Below are 26,276 nucleotides of genomic sequence, written 5' to 3' on the forward strand. Positions count from 1 at the left end.
AACACCAGCGTCCTATGCATTGAACCGCCAACCCGGGATACATTCCTTCCTACAAGATACAAATAAAAATGTACTATGTATGTTTTCTGATTCTTTTACCTTTAGGGAACAATGAAGTGAGAAACAGCATATTGTCTAATAAATTTTATTTTGTAGACGAAAAACAATGTAAACGATCGTCTATCTGGGCTTTGCGATATCGACTTGGAAGAACAGCTTGGTTTAAGACTCGAAAAAGATGATGGTCCAGACTCAAAGTTAACAAATTCAACAGAAATAAAATTGAAGCGAGGACGAAGGGTTGCATCCAAAACACCAGAAATTATGGCGGCCAGAAGACGAAAGTTTTGGCAGTTGATGACAAAAAAAGAATTAGGCAAGATTCAGAGAGCTAAATCAAACAACCACAAAGATATAATAACCAATTGTCGTCGAGTGGCTTCTCTATGCATGAGGGTATCGCGACAGAAAGCGATGCAATCACAAAAATTAATGAAGGAAACTATTTGGAGGGCCAAGCGGTTGACTCGTGAAATGCAAGGCTATTGGAAACGCTATGATCGTGTGGAACGAGAAACTAGAAAACGTATGGAGAAAGAAGCCGAAGAACAACGAAAAATTGATGTTGAGATGGTTGAAGCAAAGAGACAACAGCGAAAACTAAATTTTTTGATTACTCAAACAGAGCTATATGCCCATTTCATGTCTAAGAAATTAGGAAATGTGTCTAAAGAGGAACAACTCAAAATTTTATCTCAACTAGATGAAGAGTCTAATCCAAGATTAGCATTGATTGATAATTACGACAGTGATTTGATGAAACAAAAAGCACACAAAAATGCAACGGAAGCTTTTAGCAGTGATAATGAACGCAAACAAATGTTTGACAATATAATGCAACAACACAAACCGGCCAACCAGAGAGTAGATGAATCCGGAACTATTATTGATTTGCCGCAACCTACTATTTTTCATGGGTGCTTAAAAGGGTATCAACTAAAAGGGGTAACTTGGTTAGCAAATTTATATGATCAAGGCATAAGTGGCATCCTAGCTGATGAAATGGGACTTGGTAAAACTGTACAATCGATTGCATTTTTGTGTCATATTGCTGAGAGTTACGGAGTATGGGGTCCATTTCTAATTATTTCGCCAGCATCAACTTTACATAACTGGCAGCAAGAAATGGAACGTTTTGTACCAGATTTCAACGTTGTTCCTTACTGGGGCTCGCCTAATGAACGTAAAATTCTACGACAATTTTGGGAACAAAAAGATCTCCATACAAAAGGGGCCAGCTTTCATGTAGTGATTACCAGTTATCAATTGGTGGTTTCAGATTACAAGTACTTCAACCGTATCAAGTGGCAATATATGGTACTTGATGAGGCGCAGGCAATCAAAAGTTCTAGTTCAGTGCGATGGAAATTACTGTTAGGATTTAACTGTCGAAATCGATTGCTTCTTAGTGGCACACCGATTCAGAATAGTATGGCCGAGTTATGGGCTTTATTACATTTTATTATGCCAACATTGTTCGATTCGCACGAGGAATTTAACGAATGGTTTTCAAAAGACATCGAAAGTCACGCAGAAAATAAGACCGGAATCGATGAGAGTAAGTATGATTTTGAAATTGTCTACTTCTACTAAATTTTAATAATAACTTTTTCAGAGCAAATTTCACGACTTCACATGATTCTTAAACCTTTTATGCTTAGACGTATCAAAAAAGATGTTGAAAATGAATTATCAGACAAGATTGAAATTATGGTGTATTGTCCTTTAACAATTCGTCAAAAGCTGTTGTATGTAGCATTGAAGAAAAAAATTCGCATAGAAGATCTACTTAATTTAACGGGACATGGTACAGGTGATGGGCATTCGTTCGATAAAAACTTCACATCAAATTTGATGAACTTAGTTATGCAGTTTCGTAAGGTTTGCAATCATCCTGAACTGTTTGAGCGCCGTGATGCAAAAAGCCCATTTTTTTATAAGACACCAAATTATAAGATTGCACGACTTGTTTTCAATGAGGCTTTTCTAGAGAAGATAATACCTAGTAAACATCATATTGTGTATAATTTATTTAATGTTTTTAAGTGTGAAAATGTGTATCAATCGGTGTTCAAAAGTTATGCAATACCCAACATTGGAAAAACGAGTTTCCGACCGGGGAATGTTTTGAATACATTCTCTTTCAGCCGATTGTGCAATGTATCGTTAGTCGAAATAGAGAAGTTGGCATTGGATGGACTTATTTATTTGTAAGTATAGTGTGTAGTTGTATGGAACGATATTGCCTTTTTAACATTTTTTACAAATATAAAAAGTAGGTATAGAAATCGAGGCCGCGTATCATATACATCGATTCAGCTGGACGACCAACTGAGCAAATGCCTCTCTCTCTCTCTCTCTCTTTCTCTCTATCTGTGTGTGTGTTTGGAAATATAAAAGTAAGTATAGAAATCGTTCAAATCTTGGGAACATTTTCCGATGCCTTGAGAGCCAAGTATCATATACATCGATTCAGCTGGACGACCAACTGAGCAAATGCCCCTCTCTCTTTGTTTGTGTGTGTATGTTTGTACAGAACATAGGTGTAGAGGTGGCAGGGACTATTTGAATCAACTAGTTGCAGATGAATGGACTTCTCGTCTTAAAAACATTTTTTCTAAGCATACCTCATACTAATATACCCCATACTAATATCGATATCTCCTTGATAAATTGACGAATTTCAACAATCTGTGTCTCGTTGAATAGGTATTATTTCAACAAGACAAAGATTGTTCAAATTCGTCTATTTATAAAGGAAATATCGATATTTTTATGTAATCAACTTTTTATTATTAATATTGTTATATCCGATATTACGCTTGCAGGGAGGTGATATTTACTACAAAGTATATACGTGAGGTGTACGCTATGACACACAACTATCGACTCTATTGTCTTACAATACTGAACGCTGAGCCAGCAGCTGTTCAGACAGGGTCATAGTGCCGGATGGTCACCACAGTTCTTTCCCCTTTAGTTCAAACTTACAATCGATAATGGCGAAACTTCACTGCCATGAACAAATTCAAAAACGAGCGATAAAACTGAACTATCGCAAACTAAAACTTTCGAAACGACTAAACTTCACTGTCGTGTAAGCATTTTTTAAACTTATTCGTAAAACTATTTATAAAATACGAAATCGGGATCTTTTCGATGACGCTTCGATCTTGTCGAACGACGTTAACTGACGTGCGGATGACATTCGGGTGAATTAGTTTGCTTCGATCGCAACCACTTGAGGATCAACTCCCTCAAGCGGTAAACAGTTGCTGCCCGAACCACCACCATCCGATTCACAAACCATTGGTTGATCGTCAGGTTTGTCTCGATAAATGAACGAATCGGCTGCGAAACCGAAAAAGTCGCTAGCATCGTTGTCAAAGTTATCGTCGTCATCGTCCTCTCTACTATTCTTTTGTGTAGAATTACTCTCCTTTCCCCTCGCAAAAATGAAATCACATGTCTTCTTGCGAGTTCCAAACAATGTATGTTAATTACGGTGCGCCAGCTACATCCGACCTCCAACAGAAACCTGAAATGTATTTAAAGAAACACGTCTTAGAAACTTGGCTTCAAGCCATCGTCAAATATCGGTAGGTTTAAAATTTTTAAAATAAACTTAATCTCCTGGGCGCAAGGAGTCAATCTAGTCACAAAGTCGGTGTTTATCTTTTGTACGCTTACTATTTACAGGTACATCCACAACTTCACGCTTCGTCAAATGATTTCTAAAACTATTCCTAGTATGGATTATATCCAACAGCGTCTTGGGCTTAAAACTAAACAGGCTCTCGGAAGGAAATGAACGACCATCTTCCAAACAAGCACAAAACTAAATCTTCTTTGCGGATCCAACAAAAACTTCTTTAAACCATCTTTTATCAATCTTACCATACGTGCCTGTCCAATGCTCGGTGGTTTATACGGTTTACTCTTCATCGCCTTTATGTTGTATTTCTGTAAAAAATCAATGAACTCTTTGGAATTAAACGGTGGTCCGCCGTCCGTAACTACTACGGCCGGTAACCAAAATCTTGCACAAACGTTGATAAAGTTCGACTTAACACTCCTGGCATCAGTACTGAACTACATGTACTCAACCTCAAGCCATTTTGAGAAACTATCTACGATGACCAGGAAAACTTTTTTGTCGAAATGAGAGAAGTCCGCATGAATGCGAGTAAACGGTTTTGTAGTAGGAATCCAGGAATACGAAACTTGCTTCGAAACAGGATTCATTCATTTTATGCAGTAATATCAGGATTTGCTTTTGTAAACATGCAGGTATAATGACACAATCCTGTTACAGTAAACATTCTTCTACTTGCTCTAAATCTTGGTGTTTTGCATAAACATCCAAAAACATACGATGTAACTTCTCGGACCAACCATGATTCATGTAATAAACTATTAGTTGTAAAAACTTGTATTTCTTTGTTTCAGTTGCAATTGAAGCATGCTCTGTTGCAAACTCATTGGAAACATTCAAACTTTTTATAAACTCTCTTTGTAAATATGTTGGAACATTTTGTGGCAAAGGAAACCTTGAGCAAAAAAAATCTGCGTTGCCCATTTTTGATGACGGTCTATAAACAATGTAAAAATTGTAGATACTCAGTTCCAGTACATATCTTTGTAAACGAGTCACAAACATAGTATTTTCACTCGGTGTTGAACAGTCGTTAGCACTGCACTCGGATAACTCTTGGTTTCTGGAAAATTTTCTGGCTACCTAGAGTTTCATAGATTAAAAGCTTCACTCTTTTTCAAGGCTACTTGAATCACTAAAAGTCTTTTTGAATCAACTATTCAATCTATATTAGGACTACCACAAAATCGTTATATACTTAACAAAACTAGGAGTCTAATCGAAGACTAATTTGTATTCTTCAAAAATGCCTGTGTCTAACCGGAAAGGCAATAAGCCAAGGGTTAAAAATTATATAACACGGTAGAAATCCCAATCCGTTATTCCAAATTTTTCTAACAACATTGCCGATCATACAGAATTCCCCAAATTGACGCTTGTCATTCTGGGAAGAAACAACAATCTATGCCTCCAGTGACGGTGATGATCTCCGACTTCAAAGCATTCCGTATTGAGCTTTCTACTTTTCTCCCGTAAGTAAGAGTCTCATTCAAAATCGGACGAAGAGGAGAATGTTGAGTCTTGGTTGATGGATTGGAAGATTACGAACGTCTTCTCCGGTATTTGTCCGAGAAATTTTTATAAATTTTATTCATATGATATAAAATCAAATAGACCTTTCAAGGCTGTCGTGAAAGGCTTTTTTTATTCAATAATATAATATAATTCAAGGTACACTGCTTAACCCTCAGGGTACGGACTATAAAAAAGTTACGTTCAGTACGGACAGGGTTAGCCTAACCCGGCGACTTTGATTGGGTGTATATCGAGCTGTACTTTGTCAATTTGAATAATTTTTTTTTATTTTGTGTGAAATTGTCTCAAAAATATAATAGAGTTGTCAGATTAATCATTTAACTGATTGAAAAAAAATTATAATGAAAAATGTGAACGGGTCTTGATTTTTTTTTGTAAAAAACGTTTTTTTTTTTCAAAATGCTGTAACTTTTTGAAAAAAAAAATTAACATTGTATAACTCGTATTTGAAAGGTAAAAAGTAGTTCTTACAAATGTCCATAACGGTTTTTTGATTTATTTCAAAAACTATATTTTTTTTTGAAAAATGAAAATACGCGTTTTTTCGAGTTAGCGAAAAAACGTAGTTTCGTTGATTTATGATGATAAAGGTTAAAATTAATTACTTTGAGCGTAAAAAAATTGTTTCTCAGATATTGTTGAGTAGTATCATATAAATAGATACCAAACATAATTGTTAAAGGCGAATATTTATTATTAAAAAGTTACACAAGTCATGTTACATAATATTGCCGCATTCGCAGCACAGTTTCGCTACGTGCTCTTTACACATCGCCTTATGACATCTAAGGCACTTATAATACGTTTTTCGGTCAAAGGAACTTGGACATAAGTTACATTTCTTTTGCTTTGGAAGTCTATTATCGGCAAACTCATCGCGAATGTCCATTTCTTCCCTCTTCCGCACCTACGGCGTCGTCGGTGTCACTGTCATTCTCTGTAACGCTGTCCTCCTCGTTTTCCTTGTACAACTCCTCCAAAGCAGCAACGCTTCGAGTGATTCGACGCGTTGCCATGTTTTTAATGCGTGTTCTTTAACAAAAAATTACAAGAAATAAAATTTAATGAGTTATAATTCACTACGAGCAGCAAAGATTTCGATATAAGACGTACGTTCAAGTGATTGAGATCTACTACAATACTTCGCTTACACCATGTACAACGCGTTATTTTGAGGTTAGAATCTACAAAATTAAGTGAAGAGTACGTATTCTTACTTACCTTTTTATTCCACAGCGGCAAACAGACGAAAATTAAAACTTAATTTTTTTGAAAATTTTGGATTTTGTAACGTTTGATACGGACTGGGTGTACCACACCCGAGCACAATGTTTATATGTGTCTAGCTCGGACACAAAGCGGAGACTGACTCTGCCGCTTGGGCCTCTAATAGTGTGTACCTATAAGTTAATTCCCCCCCCTGGTCCGGACCCCCCTCGCCGACTTCTCTTCGTATGGCGCTTCTTTCAAATTTCGCTCGGGTTCCGGTAACCCAGTCCGTACCCTGAGGGTTAAGCTCTAAGATGCCAAGGGTATTTTCTAATTAACGACTAACTTAAAACTAGAATAGTATCATAAGACTATGTCATCTCGGGTTCTCGAAAATCCAGCTCTCAGCTGGCGATCGGCAGTGTTCGATAAATTGAATATTGCATGAGTCTTTCAGATGGCGTTGGTCTTCCACTGGAGCGGTCTTCCGTGGGCGATGATGGTGATGTTACGGAAGAGAATGAAAAAGTACGGGTGTGTAATGTCAGAGACATAACTGGATGTCGTGAATACGAATGTGACACGCTTTATTTATGCTTCCGATTTCGAATTGGTAGTTGATCGATTGTTTGAATTGTGCAACTTTCCCCTCTTGCATTACTAGAAATTTAAACGATGCGCTTAGACTAAATTACAGATTAGTTACATTAAACATTCTGAAACGCAATTAAATATTATGAAATAAGCAGTATAGTTCTTTATAATAAAATAATGGTGGCTCTGAAAAGAACTTTTTATGAAAGCGTTCGTGATGGAGAGTGACGAGTTGAGTTAGTTCAGCACGCAGACTCTGAATTCTAAACCCATATTCCGGAACTAAGCTCTTGAAGACGATTTTTCGCTATGACTACCACAATGGGTTGTATAGAGTACAGTAAAGTAAATTTCCGCATAATTCTTTAGGAGTATTATTATGGTTCTAAAAAGAACCGAATAGAAGAAGTTTGGAATAAAGAACTGGACCCTGAGTTCAAGAACTAAATTAAGAATTAATAACAGACTCAGAATCCAGTTTCAATTCTAGAACTGCAATTTCAGTTCCGAAATACAGTTCCAGCACGCAGGCTTTGAATTCTAAACCTATATTGCGGAACTAAAATCTGAAACTTGAACTTCCCCGTTACGACTACCGAAAAGCAAATAATAGTTGCGACCTGAGCGTTTGAGGTTTTAACCACGCCGCACTCTCCGTCGCTGCTGATTGATGGTTTAAATCCCGCGATGGCAGCCTTCTCGCCTTGATAGCCAGCAAGCGAATGAGAGTTGCGACCTGAGCGTTTGAGGTTTTAACCACGCAGAAGGTGCACTCTCCGTCGCTGCTGGTTAATGGTTTAACTCCCGCGATGGCGGTCTGCTCGTCTTGATAGCCAGCAAGCGAATGAGAGTTGCGACCTGAGCGTTTGAGGTTTTAACCACGCAGAAGGTGCACTCTCCGTCGCTGCTGGTTGATGGTTTAACTCCCGCGAAGGCGGTCTGCTCGCCTTGATAGCCAGCAAGCGAATGAGAGTTGCGACCTGAGCGTTTGAGGTTTTAACCACGCAGAAGGTGCACTCTCCGTCGCTGCTTGAAGGTTTAACTCCCACGACGTCTGCTTCCATCGAACGCACGAAAAGAAATGATCGATTTTCACCACGGTTTCCCTTTTATATGCATTCAGTTGAAGATATGTGCCTGACTACCTCAAAATCGTCGTCCTTGCGCGAAAAACCCAAGCGAAAGTAAAGAGTTTTCCGCATTATTTTCAAATTTTGAGAAAACTTAATTTTTCAGTTGTTTGTGGTTATCTCATACTGTTCAAAATATTATACGAAATTCCTGATCATATTTTTGATGAAATGGTGTTGCTACCATTAATACAAGTCGAGATATTCACGATTAAGTTCTGCCAATTCTTCCATATGGCTAATTTTGAAAAGGCACCCCATAGTAAAGTAAGTCGTAGTCACGACAAAAAAAGTAAATATTGTGGAACGCGAGGTAAAATGGGGGTACGGGAGCAAAATATCGAGATGGAGAAGAGACGGAGAAAGGGGAAACGAAAAAGTTAGTGACAAAAAAAAAGATCTTGTTAGTTCCAATGACGATGGTGGACAGGGAGAGGGATCGAGAGAATCGAGCGGATGTTAGTGTCGACCCTGTAGGTGGAGATTATACTTCCTGAGCGAGGAATAACACATTACACTTGGATATTAATGTGTTTGAGGAAATGGTATATGAGAAGCATATATGAACTATCCCGATTCGCCAACACATCCCGAACCGGAATCTCAGGCGGTCTACCTCGGGCCCTAAGAGATTCCAGAGTGCACCTTCTGCGTGGTTAAAACCTCAAACGCTCAGGTCGCAACTCTCATTCGCTTGCTGGCTATCAAGGCGAGAAGGCTGTCATCGCGGGAGTTAAGCCATCAATCAGCAGCGACGGAGAGTGCACCTTCGGCGTGGTTTAAATCTCAAACGCTCAGGTCGCAACTCTTATTTGCTTTTCGGTAGTCGTAACGGGGAAGTTCAAGTTTCAGATTTTAGTTCCGCAATATAGGTTTAGAATTCAGAGCCTGCGTGCTGAAACTGGATTCTGGAACTGTATTTCGGAACTGAAATTGCAGTTCTAGAATTGAAACTGGATTCTGAGTCTGTTATTGATTCTTTATTCCAAACTTCTTCTATTCGGTTCTTTTTAGAACCATAATAATACTCCTAAAGAATTATGCGGAAGTCTGTGCGGAGTCTGCGTGCTGAACTAACTCAACTCGTCACGCTCCATCACGAACGCTTTCATAAAAAGCTCTTTTCAGAGCCACTATTATTTTATTATAAAGAATTATACTGCTTATTTCATAATATTTAATTCTCCTCTTCGTCCGATTTTGAATGAGACTCTTACTTACGGGAGAAAAGTAGAAAGCTCAATACGGAATGCTTTGAAGTGGGAGATCATCACCGTCACTGGAGGCATAGATTGTTGTTTCTTCCCAGAATGACAAGCGTCAATTTGGGGAATTCTGTATGATCGGCAATGTTGTTAGAAAAATTTGGAATAACGGATTGGGATTTCTACCGCGTTGTATTATATTTTACCCTTGGCTTGTTGCCTTTCCGGTTGGACGCAGGCATTTTTGAAGAATATAAATTAGTCTTCGATTAGACTCCTAGTTTTGTTAAGTATTGATATATAACGATTTTGTGGTAGTCCTAATATAGATTGAATAGTTGATTCAAAAAGACTGTTAGTGATTCAAGGAGCCTTGAAAAAGAGTGAAGCTTTGAATCTATGAAACTCTAGGTAGCCAGAGAATTTTCCAGAAAACCAAGAGTTATCCGAGTGTAGTGCTAACGACTGTTCAACACCGAGTGAAAATACTATGTTTGTGACTCGTTTACAAAGATATGTACTGGAACTGAGTATCTACAATTTTTACATTGTTTATAGACCGTCATCAAAAATGGGCAACGCAGATTTTTTTTGCTCAAGGTTTCCTTTGCCATAAAATGTTCCAACATATTTACAAAGAGAGTTTATAAAAAGTTTGAATGTTTCCAATGAGTTTGCAACAAGGCATGCTTCAATTACAACTGAAACAAAGAAAGACAAGTTTTCACAACAAATAGTTTATTACATGAATCATGGTTGGCCCGAGAAGTTACATCGTATGTTTTTGGATGTTTATGCACAACACCAAGATTTAGAGCAAGTAGAAGAATGTTTACTGTAACAGGATTGTGTCATTATACCTGCAAGTTTACAAAAGCAGATCCTGATATTACTGCATAAAATGAATGAATCCTGTTTCGAAGCAAGTTTCGTATTTCTGGATTCCTACTACAAAACCGTTTACTCGCATTCATGCAGACTTCTCTCATTTCGACAAAAAAGTTTTCCTGGTCATCGTTGATAGTTTCTCAAAATGGCTTGAGGTTGAGTACATGTAGTTCAGTACTGATGCCAGAAGTGTTAATTCGAACTTTATCAATTACAGTTTTGTTTGTGGATTACAGGTTTGTTTGCGAGGGGCCGCCGCTTCCGACAGCGCTGTCGGAAGCGGCGGCCCCTCGCAAACAAACCTGTAATCCACCCATCGACACATCCATGAGAGAGGAGATTCGTGGAATTCCGGATCACGTACGTCCTCGAGTGACCCCTAATATCTTTCATAATAAATTTAGAACAGCCAACTGTGAAAAGATGTTTTACACTGACGGATCAAACATCAACAGGTCCACAGGTTTCGGCATCTTCAATCAGAACATCACCGTTTCGTACAAACTCAGTGATCCGGCTTCAGTTTACGGCGCAGAATTAGCTGCTATTCAGTACACCCTCGAGATCATTGAAACCTTGCCCAAAGACCATTACTTCATTGTCACGGACAGCCTAAGTTCAATAGAAGCTCTCTGGGCAATGAAGCCAGGAAAGTACCCCCATATTTCCTGGGGAAAATAAGGGAACACTTGCGAAATTTATCTGAACGGTCTTATTCAATATCCCTAGTCCGGGTCTCTTCGCTTTATTCCATTCCGGGAAATGAAAAGGCAGGCTCATTAGCTAAGGTGGGCGCATTAGAAGGTGATATTTATGAAAGACCTATCTGCTTCAATGAATTTTTCAGTATCTCTCGTCAGAAAACTCTCGAAAGTTGGCAAACTTCATGGAGCAATGGCGAACTGGGACGATGGCTACATTCCATTATCCCTAGGGTATCGACGAAACCTTGTTTCAGGGGGATGAAAGTGAGTCGCGATTTCATTCGTGTTATGTCGCGGCTCATGTCAAATCACTACACCTTCAACGCACATCTCCGGTGTGTTGGGCTCGCGGAGAGCGGTCTCTGCACCTGTGGGAACGGTTATCAGGACGGTGTACGGTCACTTCGCCGACGGTCATTAGGCATACGGTCATTAGGCATACGGTCATTAGGTATACGTCCAACTGGCATAAAGGTTATTTGGCATAAAGATATTTGGCATACACACCATTTGGCATAACGGTCATTAGGCATACGGTCATTTGGCATAAAGGTCATTTGGTGTAATGATATTTGGCAAAGAATATAAAAATAATTCGGATGATCACAATTCAGTTCAATATTTTCCGAAAAATCATATAAATTGACATTAATAATTGAGTTTTTGTAGTTTGTTTCTGCTTTATTTATTTTGACCTTTTGAGGTACTTTCGTGCTAAGGTATTGATAATTTGGAAAATTGTGTTCGAAATACATTTTAATCCAATTTTGTTTCTGCATCGTGACGGTGTATCACAAAAAATGTTTACGTGCGGTGTAGCAGGGTCAAAATTAAAATAATTCCGATGACTGTTTAGTCATCAAAATACAAGGACATAAAACTGGTCTGAGAATTGAGCTCGACAAGCCTTTCGAAGTTTTCAATCCCCATCGGATTCAAGATATCGCATCGGATAAGCGATCGATATGAGAGATCCCATAATCAATTTTTAAATGGTAAGACGAGCCCGCGAGCACTTCGATACTCCTGGGTGGGCACCCCACCAAGTTCCGGTTTTTCTACGAAGAAAATTAATTCTTTGCTGACATTTTTGTTTCAGATACCTAATGTGACATCCCCAGGTGCCTTTGGAGTCGAACCAGACCCCGAGATATTCAAATATGAAGACCTGAGCTATGGTTTCACCCCCTAGTTGAAGTTGTAATTGTGCTGGTTCTCGCTTCCTTGAAAATACAACTAGCTTAGTTTTCTCCTTAGAGAACTCGATATCCATTTGAAGAGCCCATGTCGACAAGTTGTCGAGGGTATCTAGCAATGGTCCGTGGAGATCGGTAGCTTTGGGTCCTATAATAGACACAACGCTGTCATCGGCAAGTTGTTTTAGCGTGCAAGATGTGTTGATACATTTATCAATGTTGTTTACGTGAAAATAAAAGGGGGCTTAAGCATGGGCCCTGATGAAGACCCATGTAGCTGAATCGTATTGTCGACAAATCACCATGCGCGAAATACATGTATTTCTCGGACAACAGATTATACAAAAAAATATTCAGAATTGGTGAAAGACCATGCTGATGCAACTTCTCAGATAGGATGTTTATGGAAACTGAGTCAAAAGCCTCCTTAATGTCTAAGAAAACTGATGCCATTTCTTCTTTACGAGTAAATGTAATTTGAATTTTGGTTGAGAGCAACGCAAGACAATCGTTCGTTCATTCATTTTTTCGAACAACTTACGAATACAGGAAGCATAGCAATCGGCCGATACGAATTGTGATCGGAGGCTGGTTTCCCTGGTTTTTGAATGGCGATAACTCTTACTTGTCTCCAGTCATGTGAGACAATATTATCCTCAAGAAGCCTATTGAATAAATTCAATAAGCGGCATTTGGCAGAGTCAGCCAAATTTTTCAACAAGTTGAATTTAACGATTTATTATTTTTATAGTTGGTTTGACGTAAAGCCGCCTTGACTAAGTTCAGTTTTGCAATGACTGAGCGGAAACATATATTGGAGAAGTCAAATGAATGAACAGAAAAGATGATTTATTGGAAAAAGATACGCTCAGAGACAGAACTCGAACCTGCGGTTTTATGCATTCCGTGCATACTCGCTACCATTTCACCACTCTGAATCTTGTTTTAGTCACTCTAAAACGCCAGTCAGACACAGTAGCACGTACATCAAACATGATCTACATCCTGGCCGTCACCCGACCGATACCTTATATCCAATCATCTTCTCTGTCCATCAAACACTAGTCTTCTCGCTTTATACCTATTTCTCCGATCAAGCATTGAGTAGGATAGTATATTTATAATCGCTTGTTACCTTCTTTAATTGTGCCAGTTGCTGACTGGACATCGTCAGCGACAGACCCCTATGAAGGTAGTAATGATTGTCTTCCAGAAATTAATCCCGTACAGCATTTTGATAGTTTCTTTTACTGAAATATTGAAATCCGAAATGAAATAATCGACATCAAAATTCTCTACGGTGCCATTTAGAACCATAATTTTATACCCAAAGAATTACGCGAAATTTTACTTCACTATACTGGTCCATTTTTCAACCAGTTGTAGTCTGTAGTAAACTTTCTGCTGATTTGCTATATAAAATGCATAGCACCTAAAACGCTTAGGTCGTGCTTTTATTTGGGCTTCAATCGTTGGGAGCAGCAGTCGACAATGCTTTCATTTGGACATCGGTCGTCAGGTGGAGCAGTCGTCAATAATGAGGGCACACCTTTTGCGTGGTATCAAACCTTAAACGCTCAGGTCGTACTCTCATTTGGACTTCAGTCCTCCGTTGGAGAATTTGGCACTGAAAGCAGACCTTTTGCATGGTATAAAACCTCAAACGCTTAGGTCGTACTTTCATTTGGACGTTTATCGTTAGGAGCAGCAGTAGGCAATGCTTTCATTTGAACTTCGGTCGTCAGGTGGAGCAGTCGTCAATACTGAGAGCAGACATTTTGCGTGGTATAAAGCCTCAAACGCTCAGGCCGTGCTTTCATCATTCGTCATCTAACACTCGATGTGGATAGACGAATAAACTACTACGACTAATTTAGATTTTGTTTTATTTTTTATTCGCAGTTGTCTACCTACCCAAGCGCGCCATAGATCCGAGAAGGATCCAAAGGATGCTAAGCGTCTGAAGCCAAGTGATGTACAGGTAAACGATCGTTTGCTGAGTAAAAACCAATATGCTGATCTGCCAGTTGATGTCGAAGAGGAACTGCAGAAGAAGGAAAAAATGCCGCCTTTCAACCTGAAGGGCTTCCCACCAACTCTACGCTCGGATTTCAACACACTGATCAGCAAAGGACTACAGGCAACAATCCGTTTATGTACCGAAGGGTACAAAATAACTGTTCCGGCTTTGAACCACTACCAAGGAGTGGAATGTTATCTGAAGCAGACAAAAGCGGAATACTTCACACACGATATTGCCGCCAACAAACCAATGAAGGTTGTACTTCGAAGACTACCTGATATGATGGAAGCCGAACTAAAGCAGGCACTGTCGGAGGCTGGACTAAAGCCTATGATGGTGTTTAAAATGAAACGACATAACACGGACAAAAGGTATCGAGATCAACTGTACCTGATTCATCTGGAGAAGGGCTCCATCACCATGAGTCAACTGAAAACGATTAAATCGTTATTTCACATAATTATTGAATGGCAAAAGTATAAACTGGTACATCGGGATGTCACACAGTGCACGAACTGTTTGAACTACGGCCATGGAGCGAGGAATTGGTACATGAATAGTCGGTGCGGGAAATGTGCCGAACCACACAATACAAACGATTGTCTAGTAGATGACATCGCTGTAAAATGTGTGAACTGTGATGGCGACCATCCATCTACTAGCAAATCGTGTCCCTAACGTGCTGAGTTCACAAAAATTCGACAACAGGCGTCTCATAAACAATCAACGCGCAAGAATGTTCCACAGAAGGATGAAATTAATTTCCCACGGCTCCCACCGAAAAGGGATATTTCGAATTTGCCGCCACTTCCTCGCAGCAATCCAAAAGATTCAGCCGCTGGATCACAAAAAGAATCTTCCTCAAAAATCCCTCCTGGATGGGGCAATAATCAACCACAAGCAAAGGATGACTCTGGTGATTTATTCTCTGCTGAATAACTGATCGTCATTTTTGAAACAATGACAACAAAACTACGAAACTGCAAAACGCGGTTAGATCAAATCAACGCCTTAGGCAAATTCATCATCGAATGCAATATAATGAGTTGGTTATAGTAAATTGGAATGCTTGCTCACTCAGGAGCAAAACTGCTGAATTGTCCGACTTTCTTCAAGAAAAGAATGCCGATATTGCTATTTTAACTGAAACTCATCTTAAACCTGAAATTTCTATTTTTATTTCCAATTACAGGATTCACAGGCTCGACAGGACAACTACCAGAGGAGGGGGAAGTTGCCATTGCCATTAAACGATCCATTCAGCACAGGTCTCTGTCAGCCTTTAAATTGCAACTAATAGAAGCCATCGGAATTGAGATTACAACGACGATGGGACCCATCATCATCATTGCAGCGTACTGCCCCAAACAAACCAATCTTCGAGATGGTACGTGTGCATCATTGAAGCGAGATCTGGCTATGCTCACTCGACGACAGAACAAATTCATCATTGCTGGGGACCTGAACGCACGGCATGGGCTGTGGAGAAACAAAAGACAGAATCGAAACGGATTCGTACTTGCCGAAGATTACGAAGCTGGACAATACAACATCCTCGCTCCGGATCAACCAACGCGACTTTCCAGATCGGGAGTTCATTCCATTTTGGATATATTCATCAGTCAGAATAGAAGCCATTATCATTCGTCATCTAACACTCGATGTGGATAGACGAAATAACCTACTACGGCTAATATCGATTTTATCTTATCTTTTATTCGCAGCTGTCTACCTACCCAAGCTATGGGAAAAACGCGCCATAGATCCGAGAATTCGACAACAGGCATCCTGTAAACAATCAACGTGCAAGAATGTTCCACAGAAGGATGAAATTAACTTCCCGGGATCGACCAGTTGGATGACGAGGTAGGTCCAGTGATGCCGGTTGGAGGGTAGCTTCCGGTTCACTGGCGCCTCGACGACCCAAAACTGATGCTACGTCGCGGAACTACTCGACTAGTCGCCGCTAAAAAAATCTACTCTTCATCGACGGAGGGTTCCCCGACGCGGGAAATCCTCCCGAACCGACGCTTATGGTACACGTTCACGACCCGACCGATAGGATGCCTAAGTCGATCCAATGATTCCGGTTGGAACGTGACTTCCGGTTCACTGGCGCTCAGACGATCCTAACGGTACCACGCGACGATCTACTCATCTAGTCCCCGACAACGGATCCAGACTACACCGACGGAGAGTTAACCAGCGAAGGAGATTCTCCCGACACCGAGTCCTCTGTTACACCCGAAGGAGTGCCGAGGTCGCTCCGGTGAATCCGGTTAGAGCATGGCTTCCGTTTCGCCGGCGCCTCGACGACTCGAATCGGTGTTGTGGTGACTACTCGACTAGCCCCCGCCGAAGGATCTAGCCTACACCGACGGAGAGCTCCCCGACAAAGGAGGCTCTTCCGAAACAGACGCTTTCGATACCCGTCAACGCTTAACCGAGAGGTTGCCTGGGTCGATCCAGTGATTCCGGTTGAAGGATAGCTTCCGGTTCACCGGCGCCCTGACGATCCTAGCGGTATTACGCCACGATCTACTCGTCTAGTCCCCGACGAAGGATCTAGACTACTCCGACGGATAGTTCCCCGGCGAAGGAAGTTCTCCAGGCACCGGGTCCTCTCTTACACCACACGGAACACCCGAAGGAGTGCCGAGGTCAGTCCGGCGATTCCGGTTGGATCATGGCTTCCGGTTCGCTGGCGCCTCGACGACTCGAATCGGTGTTGTGGTGACTACTCGACTAGCCCCCGCCGAACGATCTAGCCTACACCGGCGGAGAGTTCCCCGACGAAGGAGGCTCTCCCGAAACCGACGCTTTCGATACCCGTCAACGCCCGACCGAGAGGATGCCTGGGACGATCCAGTGATTCCGGTTGGAGGATAGCTTCCGGTTCACTGGCGCTCCGACGATCTTAACAGTTTTATGTACTACTCGTCTAGTCCCCGACGAAGGATCTAGACTACTCCGCCGAAGAGCTCTTCGGCGATGGAGGTTCTCTCGGACCGGGATGCCGCGGTCGACACTGCGTTCCAGTTCTCTACGTAGTAGTACATTCTCTGGCTTAGGTTCTCCGGTGTGGTGTCAATGCCACATGCCTCCAGTAGCTCACTCCTTTGGGCCGCGAAACGGGAACATGTGAACAAGACGTGCTCTGCCATCTCGATCTCGTCTGGGCAGCCAGGACATACAGGCGATGTTGCGTGGAGTACTCGTGGCCTGTGAGGAATTGCGTCAGGCCGAAGTGCACTTCTCCGTGAGGTCTATCTAACCAACTCGAGACTAGTTATGAGACGATGTGTCCACCCTTGGTTGAGCTGTCCCACTCTTGTTGCCATCTGCGAAGAGAAGCGGCTTTCGAGGCCCTACGGAAGATCCTGTCTCCTCGCATGCTGTAGCACTCCGCGTCTTCCTTCACTATCAGACCGATAGGCATCATACTTGCAACCACGCAGGCCGCATCTCTCGATACAGTGCGGTATGCACTGATCACTCGAAGACACATCAGTCTATGCGTACTCTTCAGCATTTGTGCGTTGCGTTCCACATTAAGAGCCGACGTCCATACCGGCAGCCGTACCTGAGGATCGAAACTGCCACTCCTGCCAGTAACCTACGTTTACTGCAGCGCACAGGGAGCTGTTGGGCATTATTCGTGAGAGCGCCGCGATCGTTATTGATGTGCACTTGCAGCCGTATTCAACGTGCTTACTGAAGCTGAGTTTGTCGTCAAGCATCACACCCAATTGCTTCAGTAATCTCTTGGAGGGGATCATGCAATCTCCGGCAAGCAACAACGCCTCCTGTTCCGATCTGCGGCTGTTTACAACCATCACCTCTGTTTTGTGGTGCGCGAGTTACAGTTTCCTGCTACGCAGCCAGTCCATCAAGCAGATTGAGTGTGATACACTCAGCTCAACCTCTTCGATAAATTCGCCGTAGACTGTCAGTGTGACGTCGTCCGCGAACCCGACTATCTTGCCACCCAGAGGGAGCCTCAACCTCAGTACTCCATGGTACATTATATTCCACAGGATCGGGTCCAAGATAGATCCCTGTGGTACTCCAGCCGTGATTGAAAAATTACGTGTGCCTTCCTCGGTCTCGTAGAGAAATACTCGGTTCTGGAAGTAGCTTTCCAGAATTTTGTGCAGCACTTCTGGTACTTCTAGTCCAAGTAAGGAATCAACAATGTCTGCCCAATAAGCACTATTGAACGCGTTCTTAATGTCTAGCGTTACTACCGCACAGTAGCGGATTCCTTGTCGTTTGCGCCGGATTGCTACATCCGCCGTGGTTACCACCGATGTTATGGCGTCCGTCGTCGACCTGTCTCTGCGAAACCAGTACTGCTGGCTTAACAGTCCTGTTTCCTCTATGAAGGGGATAGCCTGTTGAGGATGATTTTCTCAAGGAGCTTTCCCACAGTGTCGATCAGACAGATTGGTCTATACGCCTATGGGTCCCCTGGGGGTTTCCCAGGTTTCGGTAATAGTACCAGCCTCTGCCTTTTCTAAATGTCTGAGAACATACGCTCATCCAGATATCTCTGTATGACCTCCCTGAACATGTGCGGTTTTGTCATTATAGCCGCCTTTAGAGCCACGTTCGGGATACCGTCTGGCCCCGGGGCTTTCTTTGTATCGAGCGATCTCGCCGCTGTGAGCAAATCCTCGTTCGTCACATTTTCAACTTCGTTCGCTGGTAGCGGGGTTGGCTGCCAGGGGGACGTGTCGTGATGGGGAAAGAGAACCATTGTGATTTCCTTCAACCTCGCCGGACTACGTTCAGGGGGTGCTAGCGCCCCTCTCGTTTTGGCCATTACCATCCTGTAGGCATCGCCCCATAGGTTGGAGTTAGCTCCCTCACATAGCTGGTCGAAACAGGCTCTTTTGCTTGCGCTGATGGACTTGTTTAGTGCTAACTTCGCCGTTTTGATCGCCGTGTTCCTCTCCATCCTCATCTCCGCTGATCGAGCTCTTTGCATCCTTCTTCCAGCCCTGAGGCAGGATGCGCAAAGGTGTGCAATTGGCTCGTTCCACCAGTAGACCGGTGGTCTGTTGGTCCTCGGTTGAGCCTTTCTAGGCGTGGTCGCGTCACACGCCCGTGACAAGATAGCGACCAACTCGTCCCCTCTCAGGTTCGCGTTCTGCTTCTTCAATTCAAGGGCAGCGCAAAACGTTTCGCGGTCGAAGTTAGCAACCTTTTACGCTAGAGTTATTGGACTATCACTCCTCCTTGTGCAACAGCCCTAATTTTATCATAGATCAAGATCAGGCCGAAATCATATCATAAACATCTTCCAAAACCATATTTCACTATACCTTAGCTAGTACAGATAGTATATTAGTAAAGTTACTGCGGTGCTCACGGCTGCTTATTTTAACATATTGCATCAGTCAGTAAAAACTGGACACCGAGAGAAGTAAGCATGTTCAGACAAGTTAATTGATTATGTACACAAGCGACGCGATAGCGCTGCAATCGCATATATCCATAGCAATGAAAATATGTATATGTATTGTGGTAGTTAGTCAAACCAAGAATGCCCAGTATGGATTATTTAGGGCACCTTTTCGTAAATACGCCGAAAAAGAACATTTCGCATTTAAGAGTTAGCGGTGAATTCCAGGATATATGTAAAGATGGATATATATATATATATATATGTATATATATATATATATATATATATATATATATATATATATATATATATATATATATATATATATATATATATATATATATATATATATATATATATATATATATATATATATATATATAATTTTGGTTAAGGAGCAATATTTTGAGTATAAAAAGGGCGGTTTTTGAATTTATCGAGGCTTTCTCTTAATTCAACTGCTCGAATGTCGGTTAACCGGTGGAAGTGATTAACGTTGAAGTTAGGTCAGCACAGGATTATGTGCCGCAGGGAAGGTAGTGTGCTATAATGTAAATCCAGTAAGAAGAGAAGAAAAAAATAAATAAGTGCGGTTTTTCGGTTTGAAAAAAGAAAACGTCTCGTTAACTAGATGACATTTCGTGCGTTGAAAGACATACCCCTCTCGCCGCTCGGTTAAGTGCTTACATTTGTGGTGACAGCGGAAAAAACGAACATTTGAAAACAACGGAACGGAACGCTATTCGAGAGGAGGTATTGTACCGCGAAAGAATTCAAAATGAAGAAAATTATAATCAGGTGACTCTGCATTTAAATTTTTGCCTTTCTCTATAGAAAGGTATTAGAATTGCTGGAAAAACCGACTTTCGAACGGAGCCTCGGAGACCCATAGTGTTATATACCATTCGACTCAGTTCGTCGAGATCGGAAAATGTCTGTGTGTGTATGTGTGTGTATGTGTGTGCACTTTTCGAAGATATTTGAACACGCTCAATTTTCTCAGAGATGGCTGAACCGATTTTAACAAACTTGGGCTCGTTTGCAAGGTACTATCGGGCCAATGATCAAGTTCGAAGATCAAATGGCTGTGATTTTTGGTTCCGGAGATATGATTGTATAAGTGACGTAACCGACAAAAAGCGTTGTATTTGAACGCGCTCAATTTTCTCAGAGATGGCTGAACCGATTTTAACAAACTTGGGCTCGTTTGAAAGCTACTTCCCCAATTCGAAATTTTTTTTGATGCCGAAACTCTTAAAACTGCATGAAACATCGAAATTTAGTGTCATCTAAAAAAAAATTTTTTTTGAAAAAATCAACTTTCTGGGACGCGCTCAACTTTCTCAGAGATGGCTGAACCGATTTGAACAAACTTGGGCTCGTTTGAAAGCTACTATCGGGCCGTTGATCAAGTTCGAAGATAAAATGGTTGTGACTTTTGATTCGGGATATATGATGGTATAAGGGACGTGACCGACAAAACACGTTGATTTTTACCGCTCTTATATATAAAAGGGTGCCAAAATTTTGGGATCAACTCTATTTTCGTTAAGTTCTAGTGCTTAAAAGTTTAAGCACCTCGAAAAAAGCCTTCTTGCAAAATTTGACACAAATGGGTCATGCTTAAGGGGTGCTGCCCGGTGATAAAGGTTTGACAATTTTCGATCTTGAAAAAGCACCATAGGGGGGAGTACATGAAATTTCCAAAATCGAAAATTTTTTTTGATGCCGAAACTCTTAAAACTGCATGAAACATCGAAATTTAGTGTCCTCTCAAAAAAATTTTTTTTTGAAAAAATCAACTTTCTGGGACTTAGAAAAATTTTCACATTTTTTCTAAGTCCCAAAAAATCAACTTTTTCAAAAAAAAAATTTTTCGAGATGACACTAAATCTCGACGTTTCATGCAATTCTAAGCCTCTTGGTATCAAATTTTTTTTTCGATTTCGAAAATTTCATGTACTCCCCCCTATGGTGATATTTCAAGATATATGAAAATTCCACTAAGTGGACTAAGAAGGCATCACTGATTACAAATAGGCAAAGCAAATGTCAAGCACTAGTTTAAAAAAATGATGCTTACTGTGTGACATAAACACTGAAGCATGCTTTTGTGAACTACTCGAATCAATTGGTGTCAAAATTAGTATCCAAAATTATTTAATACAAGTATGAAACATATTTTCATGAGACTGTTATGAAAGAAGAGAAAGGCGGTGGATTTTTTTAGATTAGCATCATTCATTTCATACAAACAGGCAACGCAAATGTCAAGCACTAGTTTTAGATTAGCATCACTGTGCTCATACAAATAGGTAACGCAAATGTCAAGCACTAGTTTGGAAAAATGATGCTGAATGTGTGACATAATGATGCTTTTGTGAACTACTCGAATCAATCTGAATCAATTGGTGTCAAAATTGGTATCCGAAATTATTTAATATAAGTATGAAATATATTTTCATGAGACTTTTATGAAAAAAGAGAAAGGCATTATCACACCACTAGGTGGATTAAGAAGGGTTTTTTAGATTAGCATCACTGTTCTTATACAAATAGGCAACGCATATGTCAAGCGCTAGTTTGGAAAAATGATGCTGACTGTGTGACATAAGCATGCTTTTGTGAACTACTCGAATCAATCTGAATCAATTGGTGTCAAAATTGGTATCCGAAATTATTTAATATAAGTTTGAAATATATTTTCATGAGACTTTTATGAAAAAAGAGAAAGGCATTATCACACCACTAGGTGGATTAAGAAGGGTTTTTATATATAGAGTGGACAAATAAACGCACAAGGCAGGTTTATGAATCCAGCGGTCTGTACATTGTCGGTACCAGTGATATCCGCGGTTATACTGAAAATTTGAGTTTCTTTTTCTTCACTTCGGTCAGGTTGGCGAACGCTAGAGTGTAAAAAAAGGTTAGGATTTATTACGCACGCAGACAGTTAGAATAACAGCGGTCAGGTACATAATTGACTGAGTGCATACGAAGTTCTGATCGTACTAATAATCAACGTCCGCGCTGGTATTTCTGTGCTAATGAAAGCACATAATAGATAGATTGACAAAACGAGCAAACGCAGCAGATACAATCACGTACACATATCAACAATAATATCATTGAGTAGCTATTGCACTTGACGGGCGCGCGAATGAAATGGAATAAAAACAGACATATACGTGCGTCGTGTGTCCGACCACCGTTTATGCTTACAGGGTGGCAAGTGAATTGCCGATTTCAATTTCCAGGTTTTTTTTATATAGGCTCAAATCGCCCCTTTTTAGTGTGCCTTTAATATTCTTTAATTCAAAACATTAAATAATTGTATAAATAAGTAATAATCCTTGTTATATGTGCGTATAAAGAAAGTCTTTTTCTAGCCATAAAAGGGTTTTTTGTTAAACATAACCGGTTTCTTCCAAGTGCACATGACTGGTTTTATTAATTTTTTTGTTTACATATAATTGAAAATAAATCAATAAGGAACATCAATCCCGAAATCGGAAGCTTGCTACACTGAAACAAAAACAATCTGAAGTACTATTTTTTCGCTCGGCTATATTTCAGTTTTTACCGGTATAATTAACCATAATCTATTTACTTTGCGGTGTATCTAGTGATTTAAAGTGAATTCTACAACGTAGTCTATTTACGGCTACTCTTCATTACAATTCAGTGGTAAAACTTGCATCTGATCGCTGTTGATTAGATTTGTTTTGTGCTACGTCTATCAAGCCATTAGCACTCACGTCACTCTCGCACTCACGTTCCTGTCAAAATCATTCTATGAACATGACGAGAAGTAAATGCAATGCTGAACCTTGTTTTGGTTCATCTGGATCGAGAAGTGGCAAGATAACCTGCGAATCATGCTCCGGTAGTTACCATATTAAATGCGCAAATGTGAACAGCACTCTTTCTAAAACCATTCGGGACTGTCCTGGAGTGTGTTGGTTTTGCCCTAAATGCCGTGGGTCTGCAAATAAAAACGCATCATCCACTGATACGATGAGCTTGATTCTCCAACGCACCACTTCTACATTAAAGCTGGTTGGTGCCTTGACTGATTCAATGCAAACTTTCTGCCGTATGTATACCCAGCCCTGTGCCAAGGTTTGCTGTAACAACCAATTTCGAGATAGATTGGAACGCTCTGTAAATAACGGCACTACTTTTTTCGAACGCCTTGATAATTTACAACTGGATTTAACCAACCTCTTCGAGTCAATATTTGAAGACAATAACAAACGACCCCGCACCAGTAGTACTAGCCGCCCTTCTATCGTACAACCTGAAAAAATCGCCAAAACTGACGCAGCAGTAAACAATCGTCCCACCAATGACATCCCTGCGTCATGTACAACAAATTTGGAAAGTATTGCTTCTCATCCAAATTCCACCGCTATAGAAGAGAATGCAGTTCCAGTAGCAACCAGTAACTGCTCCACTTCAACGCAACCACTGTTTACAACTCAGCCAGTGATGCATCTTACCACCACCGTGAACTCTGATTCACATCCTCCGTCATCAGCTACCATCACCGACATTAGTAGTAACTTCATCCAGGCAGTACAAGAACCATCACCGTATGCAGCTTCCCAACTTACTAGTTCTTCATCAACAGTACCGCCCTGTTCAGTGCAGCCTCGGCAGCCACAACCGTCTACAAACAATAACAGGCAAGCTACCATTTCTGTTATATCAAATGTTCCCTATACTGGCCCTCTTCCGCCGACAATCTCCCCTGCCTATACTGTAGTAAATACCATAGCTCCCCTCCCACAACGACAAACTGAAAATAACCGCGCAACAGATTATAGAAATAAAAGTGTACCTCTATTAGTAGCACCCTCCGTCCAACCTGATACCGAAAAATGGTACTACTTAACACGATTCATGCCTACTGAAACTGAGGAAAATATTATTAACTATATTAGTGCTAGAATTGAGTGTAGCAGAAGTTCAATTAGGTGTCAAAAACTGGCACGTTTGAACACTAACCGACCTCTTTCTTTTGTCTCTTTCAAAATTGCCGTTCCAAATACCTTTGAAAAGGTGATCAATTCACCAGATTTCTGGCCACATGGCATATCTATCTCCCCTTTTTTGTCACTCAGTTCAAAACAGACAGCTCATCACATACCGAATTCACCGCGTCCCCCACTTCCCCGGCTTCCATATATCAACAACAGCACTCGCTTGCAATCTCCACTAATGCCGTCAATTCCATCAAAAAGGCCTCGTCCAGTGTACCCACGATCCCCCATGCGTCGCTCACCGAACCCTATTCCCTTCCGGCAAAAATCAAAATTTCTGACAACATTAGTCTGAGCATGTACTATCAAAACGTTGGAGGAATCAACTGCTCTCTCGAAGATTATCGTCTCGCTTGCTCTGACGGTGCCTACGACATATACTTATTTACGGAGACATGGTTAAACGGCAACACTCTCTCTAAGCAAATATTCGGTGATTCGTTCTCTGTTTACAGGCAGGATCGCACCGAGCAGAACAGCCATAAAAAAAGCGGCGGTGGTGTATTACTCGCCTGTCGCTCAAAATTCAAATCTCAACAGTTGTCTCTCTTGAACTGCACTGGTGTCGAGCAGCTTTGGGTTGCTCTCCTGTTCTCAGATTACACGCTCTATATTTGTGTTCTTTATATCCCGCCTGATCGCATCAATGATATGTCCCTGTTTGATCAGCATTTGAACTCGCTCTCACAAATTGAAAACCAAATGGCTTTAGACGATAAGGTGATTATTATAGGCGACTATAATTTCCCCGGCATTAAATGGTCTCGCTCTTCGTCTAATTATTTATTTCCCGATATTGCAAGCTCGTCTAAAACACCTACTTCCCTGAAACTTCTTGATAGCTATAGTACTGCAAGACTAGTACAGTTTAACGATCAAAATAATAGTAACAATCGCCTGCTTGATCTCTGCTTTGTTAGTCTTGAACTCATAAATACTTGCTTAATAACCCTCGCCCCCTCTCCACTCGTTAAATCTTGCCAACATCATCCCCCACTTCTCTTTGCCATTCGTGATTCTCCGTCTGTTGTTTTCAATGACGTCTCCGAATCAACTTTCTTTGACTACAGAAATGGTAATTTCAATGAAATGAATAGATTTCTGATGGAACTAGATTGGAACTATTTACTATCAAATCGTGACTGTAATTCTGCCGTTGATCTTTGGACACATAAAATAACCGACGCTATTAATCAATTTATACCCAAAAAGCTACGAAAAAAACCGCTCTGTCCACCGTGGTCAAACCGAACTCTGAAGCGTTTTAAACGAGCCAAACGATGCGCTTTGAGGAAATTCACCAAAAAACCTACTCTTCATTCTAGATCTAATTATCTGTTCCACAACAATCGTTATAAACGATTGAATAAATCGCTCCACTATGCCTTTCAATGTCGCATCCAGAAGAATCTTAAATCCCACCCTAAAAGGTTTTGGAATCACGTTAATGATCAAAGAAAGGAATCAGGGTTACCTAATCATATGTCGCTCGGCACTCTGCAAGCATCGACCCCGCGTGATATCTGTGATCTCTTTGGCAAACACTTCAGCAGCGTTTTCTGTGAAGAAAATCTAGCTAGTAATAACATCTTCGAAGCTGCCAACAATGTTCCTTTACGCC

At 41.0% G+C, this 26,276-nt stretch overlaps 1 protein-coding gene across 2 annotated transcripts in view; it reads left to right on the forward strand.

Annotated features, from left to right (window-relative positions):
• Nucleotides 1-26,276, forward strand: part of LOC131439574 (chromatin-remodeling ATPase INO80) — a 530,048-nt gene that overhangs the window by 75,843 nt on the left and 427,929 nt on the right. For both annotated transcript variants that reach the window (XR_009231141.1, XM_058610750.1), the window contains exons 4-5: nt 157-1,618; nt 1,676-2,270. Coding sequence is in view for 1 of the 2 variants with exons in the window: in XM_058610750.1 (XP_058466733.1) it covers nt 157-1,618; nt 1,676-2,270 (2,057 nt within the window). In the remaining variant the exon portion in view is untranslated. The remainder of the gene's footprint in view (nt 1-156; nt 1,619-1,675; nt 2,271-26,276) is intronic.

The sequence above is a fragment of the Malaya genurostris genome, chromosome 3 (genome assembly GCF_030247185.1).
Source record: "Malaya genurostris strain Urasoe2022 chromosome 3, Malgen_1.1, whole genome shotgun sequence".
Lineage (NCBI taxonomy): Eukaryota > Metazoa > Arthropoda > Insecta > Diptera > Culicidae > Malaya > Malaya genurostris.